The following is a 16,072-nucleotide window of genomic DNA, read 5'->3' on the forward strand; positions in this document are numbered from 1 at the left end:
GCGAGGGAAAACAGGTCCCGCGTAAGGTTTGCAGGGATGAAATGCCCAACATAGTCTCTAACTTGGAGAACAAATATGGGAAGCGGTGGCAGGGAACGATGACTAAAAAGGTTTTTTCTAGCACTGGAATTTTAATAGCACCCAAAATGTTGGAAAAGGTTGAGGGGAAGTGGGAGGAGAATGAGGAAGAGGAATTTAAAACGTTGTTTTTGCTCTTGTCATTGCATTTGGTATTATGTCCAACTAAAGGTCCTCGAATGGAGAGGGATTTGGTGTCTGCTGCTACTTGTGCAATGACGGCCAAAGAATATGATTGGAGTGCTCTCGTCTTGGATAAATTTTTGGCAAGTGTTACCAGATTTGGACAGAGTTTCTATGCGGATGGCTATGCTGATGAGGTTGATGGCTGTAGTATATACATCGCGGTGAGACAATTTAGATCTCTCGCTCTCTTCCATATTTAATTAAGATCATATATATATAAGCAAGCTTACATGACGTGTTTTACCTGAAACAGTTATTTTATCTAGACAAGCTTAATAGAAACCCTGTACGATGGGGTGAAAGGCCACGGGTTAAAGTATGGAAAAATGAGGATATACAGTATGCAATCATGGATGATAAACTAAGCGGAGGGGACTTTGGAAAACGAGGAGTATGTACTCGACATAACTTTTTGTTTAGGTCAATATTCATATATACACATCCATTTATACTCCATGTAATGTTTTGTTCTAGCAGTGTGTTGATAGTGCTTATGGAGAGAGACACCTTGCAGGCGCGAGAGACACTATGCCTCCATACGGATCACATCAGTACTACTATAAGGTTACAACTTCCTTACAAGTACTCCCTCATCGTACCGTTAATTATACGTGCATATGAATGACTTGTCCAAGTAATTTGTTATTTGACTGCTGAGAAATGTATCTCAGCGTGGAAGAAGTCCTCAGACAGAACCGTTGTTGGTGAAACAAAACCTGTATTAGCCAATAGTGACCGCCTTCCTTTTGACCTTTAACCTGATATTTTTTACCTCGTTTTTTTTTCCCAGGTCCAAGCTCCTGGAAGGGTTCGTAGATGTTGATGTGTACTGATCAAGTTATCTATCCTAATCGTAATATTTGAGTATATGTAGTTGCTTTGTAGATGTTCATGTGTATTTTACTCGTCGGGTATGATCACCAGCCGTCTTCGTGGAGTTGGAACAATTCCATGAACAAAGCTGTTGTTTGAAGCTAGAGAAGGAAAGAATGAACATCGCTGACAATATAACTGGACAAACCAGAAAGACCGGGGCACTTTTGTAATTCTGTCTGTCCAGATTATTGCGATTAGCTGATATCTCCATCATATTCTGATGATCATGAGTAATTTTTGTAACAACTCGTAATTCTAACTTGTAAGTGTAACTATATACGAGTAGCTATCCTTCTATAATCAAAAGCAATATATTTGTTATACGGCCATCTCAACCAAAAGGTTAAGCGGATGATTATGGCCCAGGAATATTTTTTATACTCTATCATACTTCGTAACGGTAACGGATAGTCAAATGCTCACTTGTTCAATGTTATAAATTGCCCTTCAAAATGTGAAATCTAACTAATCTAACTGCAGTGATTGTAGTTTTGTAGATCCAAAATTCCAATCTTACAAATAAGTGGCTTTTTTTTACAATTTATGTACTTAGTCACTTCTAGGCTTCTAGCTGGCCGATAGGCCCAATTAGAGGTGGTTATTGGACAGGGTAGTCCAATGATAATAGGGTCAGGGCTAAGCTTATAGGGCTTTTAATGGACAGGGCTCTTATTGGGTATGGTCAATATAGGGCCAACATGTTTTTTCAATTTAGTTGATAAAGAAAATACATAATGTAAAAATATTGTATAGATTAATTTGTATTCATATGTATTTAATAATGGCTTTGTCCAATATTTATTTTAATTGATATTTTGTTGGCCCGCCCATTATCGACCCACGACCTGCATTGACCCGACCCTATATTGACCCTATAAAATGTGACCCTCTTTGACCCTGACCCGCAACCGACCCGCACCGACCCTGATCCGACCCACCCAATAACCAGGTCTAGGCCTAATATACCAAGGGGATAAAAAAAATTGGTACTAAAGTGACACTTTTACCCTTAATGAAATGAAAAAAAAGAGAGAAGGATAAAGTTAGTGATTATTAATTTATTATCTCGTTTATGTGCATTACTAGTGGAATGATGGTTGTACTTTTCGATTGGTATTGCCCCATTGCCAAATATTTGGGTCTAGCTTTATACTCTAATTATGTGTGATCTTATTAAATTCGTCTTATTATACATTTAATTAACATTCAATTTTTACATGTGTGAAAATGGAGATAAAAAAAACCTCCTATGGAATTGAGCAAGAGAATTAGTCATATAGACTATATAGGTCCATCCCATGGACAACATAAATGGGAAGAACTCTAGAAGTGAAGGGAGTACTATATACTTCCTCCGTTTTAATTATTATTATTATTATTTTTTGAATAGTAAAAATATTTCATTAATTAAAAGTCATACGACATCTACAGTGTAGATTTGACGTTAACAAATACATAAGATTTTGAATCAAATAAAATTTTCCCTCATAAAAACTACGATCGTCGAGTAGATCTTGCAATGTAAAACATCTCCCGCTTATATCGCTGGAAAATACAGCCTTGTTGGAGAGACAATCTAACCATCCTTTGTAGCCGTGAGGATGTTTTTCTTCTAATTCATCTGTCTGCATTCGAAAACTTGATAACTTTTTCACCAACGAAATAATTTCACGACAATCCATTAGATCTAATATCATGGATTCAGAACTAAGAAATTTCTCTCCCGAAAAGAGGAGATAAACCTTGTCTTTCGAAGGAGGTCGAAAACCCCTTGTCTTTCGAAGGAGGTCGAAAACCCTTTCTTTCGAGGGAGAAAAGTTCCTCCCAAAAGGAGGAAGCATTATTATAAAACCTAAAAAAAAAAAAAATTAAAGAAACTAGGATTGACGCTTTCCACTGGTTAAAATCGATGAAAGCCCCTTTAAAATTCAACAATGGAGGCTAGGGTTTTGGAGAGAGGAAGGAGGAGAGAGGAGTTTTATTTTGCGGATTCCGTTTTAATGATTTAGGACTTGTTCTCTTCAACTTATTTCAGATACTTATTACTTATTCCTATATAAATTCAGATCAGACCAGATCAGAACTTTTGATTATCATTTACTTATTGATAAATATCGTCAATTGTGTTTTTTTTTTTTTTTTAAATTACATATTTAAAAAGTTCATAATGAGACGAATCTAACAAGATCCATTTTGATGATATTTTTCTTTATAGATTAGTATTAAAATGCGGTCAAAATTTAGTCAAATTGTTAAATCAGATCAGACCAGACCAGATTAGAAAAATTCAGATCAGACCTTAAAAAATTCAGACCAGATCTACTTGTTTCAGGTGAAGAGAACAAGTCCTTACTTGTACTTGTAACACACTATTTTTGTATACACACTTTAAGATAGAAACTAGACTAAAGAAAGTAATTAACGGCAAAATTAATTAAAATAGTTTTATCATTTTTTTTTTTGGTGTTTAGAGAGCCACAAGGGCGGGGGTGAGAATCGATCCCAAAATCTCTTGAAATCGGGAGGGAAACTCTAACCACTTGAGCTACCCCTCACTCTCTAAAATAGTTTTATCATCAATAGGAAGAAACAACCATTAATTCGTTATGGTATAATCTTTATTCTTAATCCATCACTTTTAACTTTTTCATTAATTACATCCAAAATAACATGTCAAAGATGTATGTCCAAAAAAAAAAAAAAAAAAAAAAACTTTTGTATACATCCGTGTGTAAAGTTGAGGGTAACTTTTTATCAAATTTAGGGTCACTTTTACAATTTTTTGGGTAACTTTTATCAATAGAGCATAAATATTTCGTAACCGTTATTTATGTCAAAGTAATTTTTATCTATGTTAGGGTAACTTTTGCTCATTTTAAATGTGACTTTATAACGGACGTACAATATTTATTGTACATCCGATTTATTTAAAAGTTTGGCTAAAAAAATACAAAATATTACCCTCATTTTAAGGGTAACTTTATAACGGATGTACACATCCGATTTATTTAAAAGTTTGGCTAAAAGAATACAAAATATTACATCATTCTCATTTCAACCAATCCGGAGGGGTATCATCTCCTAAAGACATAGTTGGAAATTTCCTGAAATTAGTGAGTTGTCAATGGCTTTGGACAATGCAAATAGTTTCAATATACTTCCATACCTATGCATGTGGTGTACATAAATAATACGAAGTATGTGTGATGTGATATTAATGTAAAAGAAATCCAACAAGATATATATAAGTCATTACAAAAAAAAAATGGCACTGCAAATAGTTTATTGAGTAATTAATTGTGTTCCCATTTTAGTATTGGACTTTTATATATGTAACGCAAAAATAAAAATAAAAATATAAAAAGGAAGAAGAAAATGGTTAATATGAACAACCACCAACATTCCGACATTGCTTTTTGTATGATTAATTTGAAAAGGATGGCCGTTTGGTTTGGTAAGCCATCTTCATCAATCATCACCGGCATTTGTACACATCATACAGTTGGCTTGACACGTGATTTGGCTTTCATAATTTTAAGGTCTTTATTAAACTTTATGCTATCCACCAATTTTTAGAGCATTTTGTCATACATACATGGTCTCTTGTTATTTTGGTAAAAATAAAATCACACACATATATTATTGTTTGGTAGTAGTTGGTAAGGATTTCAATTTGTACCTATGTCATGAGTTTGATGTATGTCAATAGTAGAGATTTTGAGTTTTAATATGACTTATTTTTCCGATCTTAAGCTTTCGACCTCTCAACTGTGAATGTTTTGGGCCATCAATACCGGAAAAAGTATAATTATATTGTATAGGATCTAATCTATTGCTTGTTTGGTTGACATGCATAAAACTTGAAGTGAGATTTTTTAGGAATTGCAATATTATTGGTTGTTTGGTTGAATAAAATTTAGTGAAATGGAGAATGTGAAACTAATTAATTTTCACTTTCTAGCTCCCACAATATGTAGGGATTGATGTAAAAAAAATGTAGGAATTGATGTTAAAAACATAAATATATGTAGGGATTTACTAGACTAATAATCCCCTTAATTAGGTTGTAGACATTCCTACTATAGATTACTTTCCTCATTGCTAATTAAACAACTTTAAGATATTCCCATGAGTTTAATTACTACATACGTAATTTAATTCCCATTAAATTTCATATAGAAATTTCTGCTTCCAATATTAACTAACTGATGACTACCTAATTAATAATGCATCTTTCTTACCCTATCCACTTACTCACCCTCATATTTTACATAGCATTCCTCTTTATACTAATAATGAAATGAATAGAGATGGTAGGAAAGTGACGAGTCTTTTTTCTTTGTTACAACATTACTTTGAAATGAAAAGATTACAGTATTGTGAAAAAATTGAAATTTAGCGTAACCAATAAGTAAGGCACAAGATGATAGAAATTAGAAAGGCACAGAAATACCAAATAAAGGAATAAAATAAAAGTGAGAATAATATTAGCTACAAACTGAAACTAAAAGTAGGAATTGAAGAATATTAAGGACATAAAGAAGCATAAATAATAACCAAGTTATATACTACAAACCGAAACTAAAAGTAGGAGTATAATTGATGATAAGAAAAACCAGATAATAAAAATCATCACCTTGATTGTAACTATAAATTGATTCAATGTTGTTTATATTCATAAAAATTACAACGAAATTAATAATATAAACGAAACTTGATCTCAAGTTAAACACCACCACACTCTTTACCAACTAATTAAATTAAGTAAATAAATTCATATTATTGTAGCTTTATGTATGTAAAACTATAGTGATGTAAACATACACTTTAATTTTTGCCCTAATGGAAAATCAAAGATAACACGTTTTTCAATTTTTATCGTGATTGGCTCCCGTAAAAATTAGTCAAGATAACGAAAACTTTTATATAATGCAACTTTTTATTTTATTTAATTGAAAGAGAAAACACTAAACAACTTTAATTCTATTTTATTATAAGAGAAACCACTAAACAACTTACGTATATATTAATTAATGATTAAGAAATTGTTGTGCAAGATTCACAATGATAATAAAGTAGATTTGACATCTTATGATTGCTACTTGATAATTAGCCAAGTACTACGAAGAAGCCATTATATATAGTATGTTGATAAGGTTTAAAAATTCTATCTTTTTGGATAAAACATTAAACACTACATCTTCTAGATTATGATTTAAAGAGGGGAAATTTATTTAAATAAATACACTGTGACTGAAAATACTGCTCAACTAACAAATTATTTTATTGAGAAAAATGTTGATCGTCCATGCTTGGATCATGTACTATCAATTTCCAATTTAATGATTGGTTTTTGACAAGTCAATTAGCCAGCAATTAGATTTTTTATGGGAAGGTAGTGAACGATTGGCGGCCTCTCTTTCTTATGCAAACTTGGATGGTCCAGATCACCGGATGGACATGACCGAACCATCAGCTCCATCCAATAAAATTGTTACGATTATTGTCAACTATCTTAGTTAGTTACATACAGTTTTGAAAAATATTATTTTATAAATATTTTTTTATTATATTAAATGATACTTAAATTTACATAAATTTGATACGACAAGAAAAATGGTCTAAGACTTTTAGAAAAAGATTGGATTTAAGTTATATATAACAATTGACAAACGATTCAAGGCATGAGAAAGATCATAAAAAGTTGAAATACTCTTTTTGTTGTTGCTTACTTTATTAAAATTAATTAAACGGATTACAAACAATATTAGTACCATCTTGTACTCGTGTCCTTAAACCGAGCAATATTAGTGTGTCATTATACCATCTTAATAGTTGATTTGGTTAAGAACATCAAACTTCATAACCAATGAGATCAAAGTTGGGTTTAAGATAGATTTTTTTGGGGTCTTGTCTGGGCCATAAACTACGGATCCTATTGTTGATTTAGTTAGTATGTCTTTTTCTTAATGTATCATGTAATTAATTACTCGTACTTAATTTTGGGTATGTAGTAGTGATTGATGAAGTGGGAGAAAGCCGATTCACCAAATAATTAGATTTGGGTCATATAACTTTTAATTAGTGTGTAGTTATTCTCTTATATAAAGTGATTAAATTTTGTATTATGAATAAAAAAAGAGGTAGCTAGTTAATAGTTTATTCCATTACATGCTAGGTGAAGACCTAAAAACCCTAGACTCCTTTACCATACCATAGATTACTTAGTTAGACTTGATCTTTATTACTTGTTATCTTAATTTAGTTTCATTTATCAATTAATATATAACTATTAAATTTATTAGCTAGAGTATATGACAAAGTTGGTGATTTAGTTACTTCATATCAATAATGTCGTATTAGTTTTTAGAGACTTTTTTTTTTCTTCCCATTTTCGAATTCAGTATTTGAAGTGTTTCATTCACGATGAGGATCTATTTAGCTTAACATCGGGGAGGGGGAGGGGGAAGGGGGGATGAGGAATCGAAACCATGTCACACAGAGGGAAGATGAAGGGACTAACCATCTCTCCACGTACACCTCATTCCTCCTTCACTCGATTAGTTGACTCAACCTTGCACGCATGATAAAAGCAACCTCTTATCTCATGAATAGCTAGCTAAACTTGTTTTGATATATGTGGACTTGACTTTAATTTGCATTACCTTTCATATTACAAATGAAGAAGATTGATAGTGACCTACCATTTCATCATAATGAATTGTTACCGACTTGATAATTAATATTATAACTATTATTGTAAAGTATCTCACAAACTCATAGCTAACTCGATTAATTGTCCTCCATTTGTTTTGAAAAAAGATCACACTTCTCGATCTCTTCATTACAACTAGGGTAATTATTGAGAGAGTAAGAAAGACAATTAAAAAAGGTGAAACATTATAAGATTAAGAGCAATAGCAAGTTATCATAATTGGCTTATCACATAAGCTTTTAAGTTAATTAGACTAATTGTCACTTTAGCTACTAAGCTTCAATATAGCTAGCTATTAGCTTATTATTTAATAAATAAACCACTACTTTCTTAATTAACTTTTTATACGAAGTATTTCGTTTTATTTATTCTATTTTATTATTTATTTTGCATTGGCAAGGTTTTTTTCAAGCATATAGTTAATTTGCTTGGCCAAGGTTTTTTTTTCAAGCATATAGCTAATTTGTTTGGCCAAATTAATTGCATTTTCAGCTCCAATGATCAAGCTAATAGCTAGTTAGAGGTTATTTAAAATTACAAGAAAGTCCCTAACTACAACCATATATATAGGTGCTGCTCTAATAAATTCACATAGTACTCGTAGTACAATGTTGTTGAGAAAAAATAAAATAAAGAGAGTGGAGCTAGAAAAGAACGTGGATCAAATCATACTCAAAATAAAAGAAATGAAATTAAGGCATGTTCTCTTCGGCTTATTTTCAGCTCAGTTCAGTTCTTATTTTCCTTCTCTTATAAAATATTCAGTTCAGCTCCAATAAGTTCAGTTTAGTTCAATAAATCAGAACAGACACTTACTAAGCATCACTAATGAAGCAAGAAGCCCTAATTGTACGTGCAATCACTTGGATGGATTCACCTTGGCCTCTAGGCATGTCGGAACCGCGTGAATTCAACAAGGTGGAGCACAATCCACCAACATTAGTTAGGAGTAGAAATATTCCGATTAATTGGTGCAAAAAATACCTTTACTGTTATGTCTATAGTAATTGTAAAGTATATTTGTACTACACATCTAATAAAATATGTAGTACAGAAGTGTAGTGAATTACCTCAGAATTCACTACAGATAATTAAGCTATAAATTGCATGATTGTATAATAGAATATACAGAGTAGTTTAGTAGAGTATTTAATTCAAGATAATGTATACAGGTAAGTTTATACTAGTATTATAATTTTATACATATATACATGTTCCCATTTCCCATGATCACCTGTGCATGCTGCAGCATGCTAAATACAAAACCTACTTCAGGTGATTACAGTATGTAACAGTATCTACTCCACTTCTACTATTCCACACTCCACTTCACTCACTACTTACTACAATTTCCTAACCAAATTTTATTATTATTTTTAATTTAAAAACACTGTTTAATTTTCCCACCTTTCTCCCTCCAATATTATTTATCTCTTGATATTCATCATCAAATTCTCCAACTTCTTCATTTTCTCTCTCCTAAAAAACCTAAAAATAAAACCCTCAGACCCACCCATCAATTTGGAGGGTCTACAAACTCCACCCAAAAATCAAAATTCCCCCTTTTTTTTAATTTCTCCTAAAAATAAATCATACCTTTGATAATTTAAAAACCATGGAAGATGATCTCCACCAAAACTCCACCTTCCCACTTCACCTTCTTACACATAATCACAATAATAATAATAATAATAAACTCGACTCCATAGAAAATCCTGAACATACTTCTTCTACTACTGTCCTTCAAAGTGGTTCGCCTTCGGGGCCGAAGAAACCGGCCCCGAAGCGAACCTCTTCGAAGGACCGTCACACTAAGGTCGATGGTCGAGGGAGGCGGATTCGAATGCCGGCTCAGTGTGCCGCCCGGGTTTTTCAGCTAACCCGGGAGCTCGGACACCGGTCTGATGGTGAAACTATTGAGTGGCTTTTACAACAGGCTGAACCGTCTGTTATTGCTGCAACCGGAACCGGAACCATTCCCGCCAATTTTACTTCTCTGAGCCTATCGGTTCGACGGTCCGGTTCGACCGTTTCCTCCGGTTCACATACGAGACCGGTTGGGTATAATAATAGTAATTATTTTGGTAATAATTTCTACGTTAGTCCTTCTAATTGGATGGGATTTTCTAACATGTTGATGATCAACGCTGGTGATCAGTTGAGTAATTCTAGCCGTCAGATTAATTTGTTCCCTAATAATGGGTTGGAATTATCCTCTACTAATTCTTCCACAATGTTGAATTTACAACACCCCAGTGGGGATGGTGACACGTGTCATGGTAACAAACGCGGTCATGATGAGGAGGAGCATGAGGAGGATGATGGTGATGATAATGATAATGAAGATCCGGATCGGTCTTTAAATGTCGGGCTTGGGTCGGGTCATGGACCAGGGTCCGAAAATAATAGTACTACAACAACGTGGCCTTATCCTAGTACCACTAGTAATGGTAACGGGACAGTGGCAAGTGGGTTGCATTTTATGAATTTTGTTAATAATAATAGTAATAATAATAATACGAGTACTAATACGCCAATGGGGTTTTTAGCCGGGCATCCGGTGGTGGGTGGTGGCGGTGGTGGTGGCTACGAAGGCCAATACGGGATGCTTGGAGGGTTCAATAACGGGTTGAGGGGTGTAATACCGGGTACAATAATTGGATCCTACCCTAATCAAGAAAGGTCAAGTAATAATGTGGATCATGGAGATGCTTCTAGCTAGAAACTAGCTAGCTATTACTACTTACTAGGTATGTTATTTGTAGATGATCAAATTTCAATAATTACGGGAATATATTGAGGTATGAACAAGTTGTGTTGAAAGGTCCATTATATTGTATTGAGATGTAAGTTTTTGACTTTTATTATTGATTGATCCAATTGAATTATATGAGTATGAGAATGAATTTGTTTGTGTGTGTTTCCAAGTTGAATTATACTGTTCTTTTCATCTATTTACTTTATGATTAGTGCCATGATTACATCATTTACATGTAAATGCTCTCTTAATCAGAGACATACATCCTATTAATAGTACATTTGTTATTTATTACGTACTTATTATTTGCAATTCGCATTAAGTGTTTTTTTTTGTGCAAATTCTATTCTAATATGCACATAGTACAAGTATACATTATGGATTATTTTTTTTCATTTTTTTTTTCCTATAATCTTAATTACGTAGGGCACTTAGATACAACTTGTATAAAATCACATCATTATGAGCTTATGGCTTAGATAAAGTCCTCGTATGTAAAATCAATTGATTAGAAAAGTCAATTCCATCACAATTAGTCATAACAAGTGGTTAATTAAGCACTTATAATACCTTCACCATTAGTAGTGATTTTTTTCATCACCATATATTAGTAGCTCAGAATTTTCCACTAATTTTCATCTTTCAATTACTTGTATAATTAATCCATTATATTGCATATATATGATTACATGAATGTTATTGCAATTCATTCAATAGCTAAGATTGACTTTGGACAATTAAATCAAAACATTTCTTAGTAGCCCATCTAAGTTATCAATATAACAAGAGAATGAAGTTACAGAAATTGTTATTTTGTAGTTAATATATCAAAGTTTATTTAAAAATAAAACACAAAATTAATCAAATACTCTGTAGTAAATAATTAAATTGTTATTAATTATTAGGGAATTGGGGTATAGAATACAACTTACACTTTTGATTGATAAATAATAGAGCATTTAACTATCTGAACGGTCAATGTATATGTGGATATTTTGTGATAGAATTATAAGTTATCAAATAATGCATACAAAATAATCTTGCTTACATAATCAATAATGTTTATTGTCACTTACATCCTCGCTTCTTTTTTTACTTGACCTATGTAGTAATGTAGTATGCCTTATACATTATTATTCACATTCCTTTATTTGACCGATTTTTGTGAGTTTTATGTAAGGAAAAAACATATTAGTGAAATTTTGTTAAAATTATCTCTAAAAAGTACTACAATATCATAAAACCTACTCTTTTTTTTAACAATTAAAGCTATTCATGATTAATTTATATATTGACACAAATGGTAAATAAAACAGATCAAAAAGTTACTCCGTATTATTTTATATGTCGGTGATGTCACTTGTGTAAACTAAATATCTACCACTGCATAGTTGTGACTTGTAGGGTTGCAGTCCCGTCCTACCAAGAATATAAAAAAGTAAGCATTCCATTTTGAGACAAAATAAATCTTGTTTGAACATAATTAGGCACAAGATTTTCCAAATATAATCATTTTTGCTTAACCTAATGTGACCTATTTAGCCGATGGTAAGTTGGGAAATGGCCAAAAACTTTGGCCATCAAGCTTTTCATGAGCTTTATGCGCACAATTTTATTATGTTGATTTGACAATTTCGTGCTTCTCCATTAATTATGTATCATAATACTTAATTACTCAACATATAATACATAGAATCATTTAAAAATCTTTGTTTTCCTTGACTGCCCATAATAACTGTCCATACACCATAATGCATATATATCTGATCTATTGCATATAAACTTGGATTACTTTATGATTTTCGGCCAGTATAATACTTAAAAGTACCTTGAAGTCTTGGATTAATTAAGATATTGTATTATACTCAATGTATGATCATAGTACAATTCATCAATTTAGACGAATCCATCTACTCTAAATTAAAAACTATGTCTCTTTTGTTATATTGGCCATGGCTTCAGAATTAGCTTTGGACCTTTCCAATTCTTCTCTCGAAATCTCAAAATCCTTTAATTTACTCGCTCCATTATGCATATTATAATCATTTTAAAAAAAAATAGAGGTATTTCAAAAAAAAAAAATATATATATATATATATATATAAATAAATAGAGGAGTTCAAGTTAGAAGATACAACTCAATTCAATGTTTTAAAAGTAAGCTTATTTTGAAATATTTCTGATGAAAAATCTTCATAACTATCCTCAGCTCATTATGTAAGGAAAAGACGTCTTATAGTATATTAGCAGTGTAACCTCGCACACAACATCCACTAGCTCAAATTAGCATGGGTCATCAGCCCATTTGGAGGTACCCTAGCCAGCTTAACAACTATTTGTATCTAGGGTTTTTTGAAAATGAAGTGCCCTTAACTCATTATTTGTTGCTAAGAATCTTAAGATATACTTCGTAGTTCGTACTATAGCCAAATATTTAAAAACGATCCGCATATATATGATATACACTCATGCATGTAGAGTTTACAACTTTACATGCATCTATACTCTATAGTCTATTCTAGTAGTAAAAGGAATCCTTTGAATTTTGTCTTTATACACGGAAAATGAGAGTTTTATTGGGAGATGATTCAGTGTATTGTAAGAGGGAAGCAACAGTTTTCCATCAAGTAATAGATCATCTGCAAATACCACCCGTGCACCTCATAATTATGATGCACTTACCACTACTCTCTCATATATCATGATACAACAAGCCTACCTGCTGTCATCACTTCACATGCTTTCATCACCTCAAATAAAGGACAAGAGTATGAAATAAAGATGTTTACAACATAAACAAACTCCTTTTGTCCCTTTAAGTTTGTCTCAATTTCTTAATTCAATCTATTTTCTCAACAAGAAAAATGAAAAAGATATCACCACAGCACATGTCTCCATCGAAAATTGTCAATCGAGCTGTGGGGCAAACTTAGGACCTATTTTCTTCAGCTTAATTCAACTCCAATCAGTTCAATTCAGTTCAGTTTAGTTCAGTTCACTTCCTAATTTCCTATTCTCATAAAGTATTCATTTCAACTCTATCCAGTTCAATCCAATTCATTTTAGTTAGTCCATTTCATTTCAGTTCAGTCCAATTCATTTTAGTTCAGTATATCATAATAGGTTCTTAGAGAAACGGGGGCAAATACAAGTTTATCTGCTAGATAAACAAATTTTTGTTAATCTGATGACATTTTTGTAAATATATTGAAAAAGCATGATCATTTATTCAATACTTTTGGTGAGCTGTTCAATTACAGTTCGCAACTTGTTTTTACTATTTGGTGAGGAAATTACACATGTACCCCTCAACTAGTACATAAAAAGACACGTATACCCCTCCATTGATACTTGAAAAGACGATTATACTCCCATATAAATAAATTTTATTTATCTGATGAATTAACTGGGTACAGCTGGAGCAACGTAGGGAGTGCCTACCATAAATAATGGACGAAATTTAAGTGGTACAATGATGGTGGGAGAAAATAAGTAGTCGTATGCGCGAGTCTAAGCTAGTTTGTGAATGTGCATAATTCAGGGGCATCTAAGGGCCACGGGCAAATTAAAGAAAGAGGACGACAGTAACTATGCCACAACACACATGCATGATCTGATCACACTAATAATCAGCCTTTCAGGTGCTGTGCATCTGTATTTTATGTCCCCCATTATATATATCTCTTTATATTATACACGTATGTACAGTAGGCAAAATTAGCTTGTTTTTATGTGTATTGCCTTGTAAATGTTGCATATTGTCTTACCACCTGAAAGGGTGATTCAATTGATTCCCTTCCTTTTTCATGCATTTTTGTTTCACTACATGACTCTTTTTTTAACTTATTATTATATGCATTGCGTAATAATAAATACACCATTATTCTATTTTTTACTCGTATAGTCGTATGTACTTGTTACATTACATGGTCCCTCTCCCTCCCTTCAATCAATGTGAGTTGTTGCATAAATTGCATTATATTGTTCTCCTGTATTCTTGCATGATATGCTATGGTTTTACTATATATGTTAATATGGATTTACAAGTCAGATATAAGTATAAGGGTCTGTTCTCCTACGTTTATTTTCAGTTCAGTTCCATTCAGCTCCTAATTTTCTTCTCTTATAAAATATTCATTTCAGTTCAGTTCAGTTTAGTTTAGTTTAGTTTAGTTTAGTTCAGCTGAGTTCAGTCTATGAAAACAGGCCCTAAGTGTATAACTATGTTGCAGTAATAATTATTGTAAATTGTTCGTGAGCTTCATTATTCTTGGTCCCCCGTGAGCTAATTCATTATTTTTCAACTGCTTTAGCTTGAGCTTGTTCCTTCATCTGATACAACAATGGAGTAGTACTAAACTATTAAAGCTGGATTAATTTAGGTTGTTTGCTTGCACACACTATTTCACAAACGTTGTATGTGTGTTAGCTTATTTGTGTTGATAAGGCCACCTGCTAGCTAGTGTCTCCCCAACGAATTATGGAGTATGTATTTTACTATTGTTGTGTGGGGTTGTGGACTTATGGTGCTTTCATTATTTGTGTACTACGGAGTAGTATTTAAATTAAAGTTTAAACATGGAGATTGTTGAATGCTAACGTGAGAATATAGGAGAAAATCCTCGTTCATAGAACGAATTTCGTTCATAAGAGGGTAATCGCGTCATTTCGGCAATAATAGTAATGGTAAAGTCGTCCGAATGAAATTTGCCTCTTAACTTCAACATAGCGCCGTTGGTTTATTTAATTTTGACATCCCGTTATTAATTTCCATCCCGTTGCACCCAGCTTCAATAACAACAAGATTATGCATCTGAATGGGACTGTGAATTCAACAAAGCAATTGGGTTTGTCTGAAAGCTCTTCGCCTGTACCAATTTGCTATATACGGATGATAAAGTGTGGAGGAGGTGGTGGCGGTGAGTCGAATTACCTCTTTCTTCAATTACTTCCAATTAGTTTCAGCAATTAAAACCCCTAATTTCCTTATAATTATGGTTTTATCCAATTAGAAATGGCATACTTTGATCGAGAGGAGGGAGAAGATCCATTGAAGGAAAGATTACTATCACTGCCCTTTTGATCAACATTGGTAGCAGATACCACCATTTTATCACACTCCAAGTTCTTCCATTTTCTTGGATAAAACCCCAAATCCAAATTCTGGGATTTGAAAGAGAAAGCATGGAAATCCTTACAATCCTGCTTAAACCCATTTTTTAAAGAGCAAAATAAACTGGTTGAAGGGTTAGTTGACAAGGCCACCATGATTGAAAGCTTGAAGCTCAGCTATATCGGTTTGAGGACAGTTTATACGTGACGTTTATGGTGGAAAGTTCAAAGTTTTCGAAGAAAAATGGTTTAATTAACGACTTTGCAAAAACTAGGGTTTTCGAAAAACTAAGGAATACTTACCAATTCAGCTGGTACCAATGTCAGATTACGCTAAGGGGCATCAA

The 16,072-nt window shown here is 32.8% G+C and overlaps 2 protein-coding genes across 2 annotated transcripts; both read left to right on the top strand.

Moving 5' to 3' along the window:
• The first annotated feature begins 96 nt into the window (after nucleotides 1-96).
• On the top strand, nucleotides 97-1,385 carry LOC145626023 (uncharacterized). The gene is made up of 4 exons (XM_081678607.1): nucleotides 97-425; nucleotides 518-655; nucleotides 742-828; nucleotides 1,055-1,385. Exons 1-4 carry the CDS (start codon nucleotides 99-101, stop codon nucleotides 1,085-1,087), a joined length of 585 nt encoding a protein of 194 aa, XP_081534733.1. The 5' UTR covers nucleotides 97-98; the 3' UTR covers nucleotides 1,088-1,385.
• A 7,925-nt stretch (nucleotides 1,386-9,310) lies between these two features.
• On the top strand, nucleotides 9,311-10,773 carry LOC145639579 (uncharacterized). The gene has a single exon (XM_081690861.1). The coding sequence runs from the start codon at nucleotides 9,471-9,473 to the stop codon at nucleotides 10,575-10,577; it is 1,107 nt and encodes a 368-aa protein (XP_081546987.1). The 5' UTR covers nucleotides 9,311-9,470; the 3' UTR covers nucleotides 10,578-10,773.
• The last annotated feature ends 5,299 nt before the right edge of the window (nucleotides 10,774-16,072 follow it).

The sequence above is a fragment of the Chenopodium album genome, chromosome 1 (genome assembly GCF_948465745.1).
Source record: "Chenopodium album chromosome 1, dcCheAlbu1.1, whole genome shotgun sequence".
NCBI classification, from domain to species: Eukaryota; Viridiplantae; Streptophyta; class Magnoliopsida; order Caryophyllales; family Amaranthaceae; genus Chenopodium; species Chenopodium album.

Excerpts from the sequence above, each read along its gene's own strand:
- LOC145626023 (XM_081678607.1), top strand. The coding sequence starts at position 99 with ATGACTAAAAAGGTTTTTTCTAGCACTGGAATTTTAATAGCACCCAAA. Across the intron at positions 656-741 it reads GGGACTTTGGAAAACGAGGA|TGTGTTGATAGTGCTTATGG; the intron begins GTATGTACTCGA and ends TTGTTCTAGCAG. Across the intron at positions 829-1,054 it reads CACATCAGTACTACTATAAG|GTCCAAGCTCCTGGAAGGGT; the intron begins GTTACAACTTCC and ends TTTTTTTCCCAG.
- LOC145639579 (XM_081690861.1), top strand. The coding sequence starts at position 9,471 with ATGGAAGATGATCTCCACCAAAACTCCACCTTCCCACTTCACCTTCTT.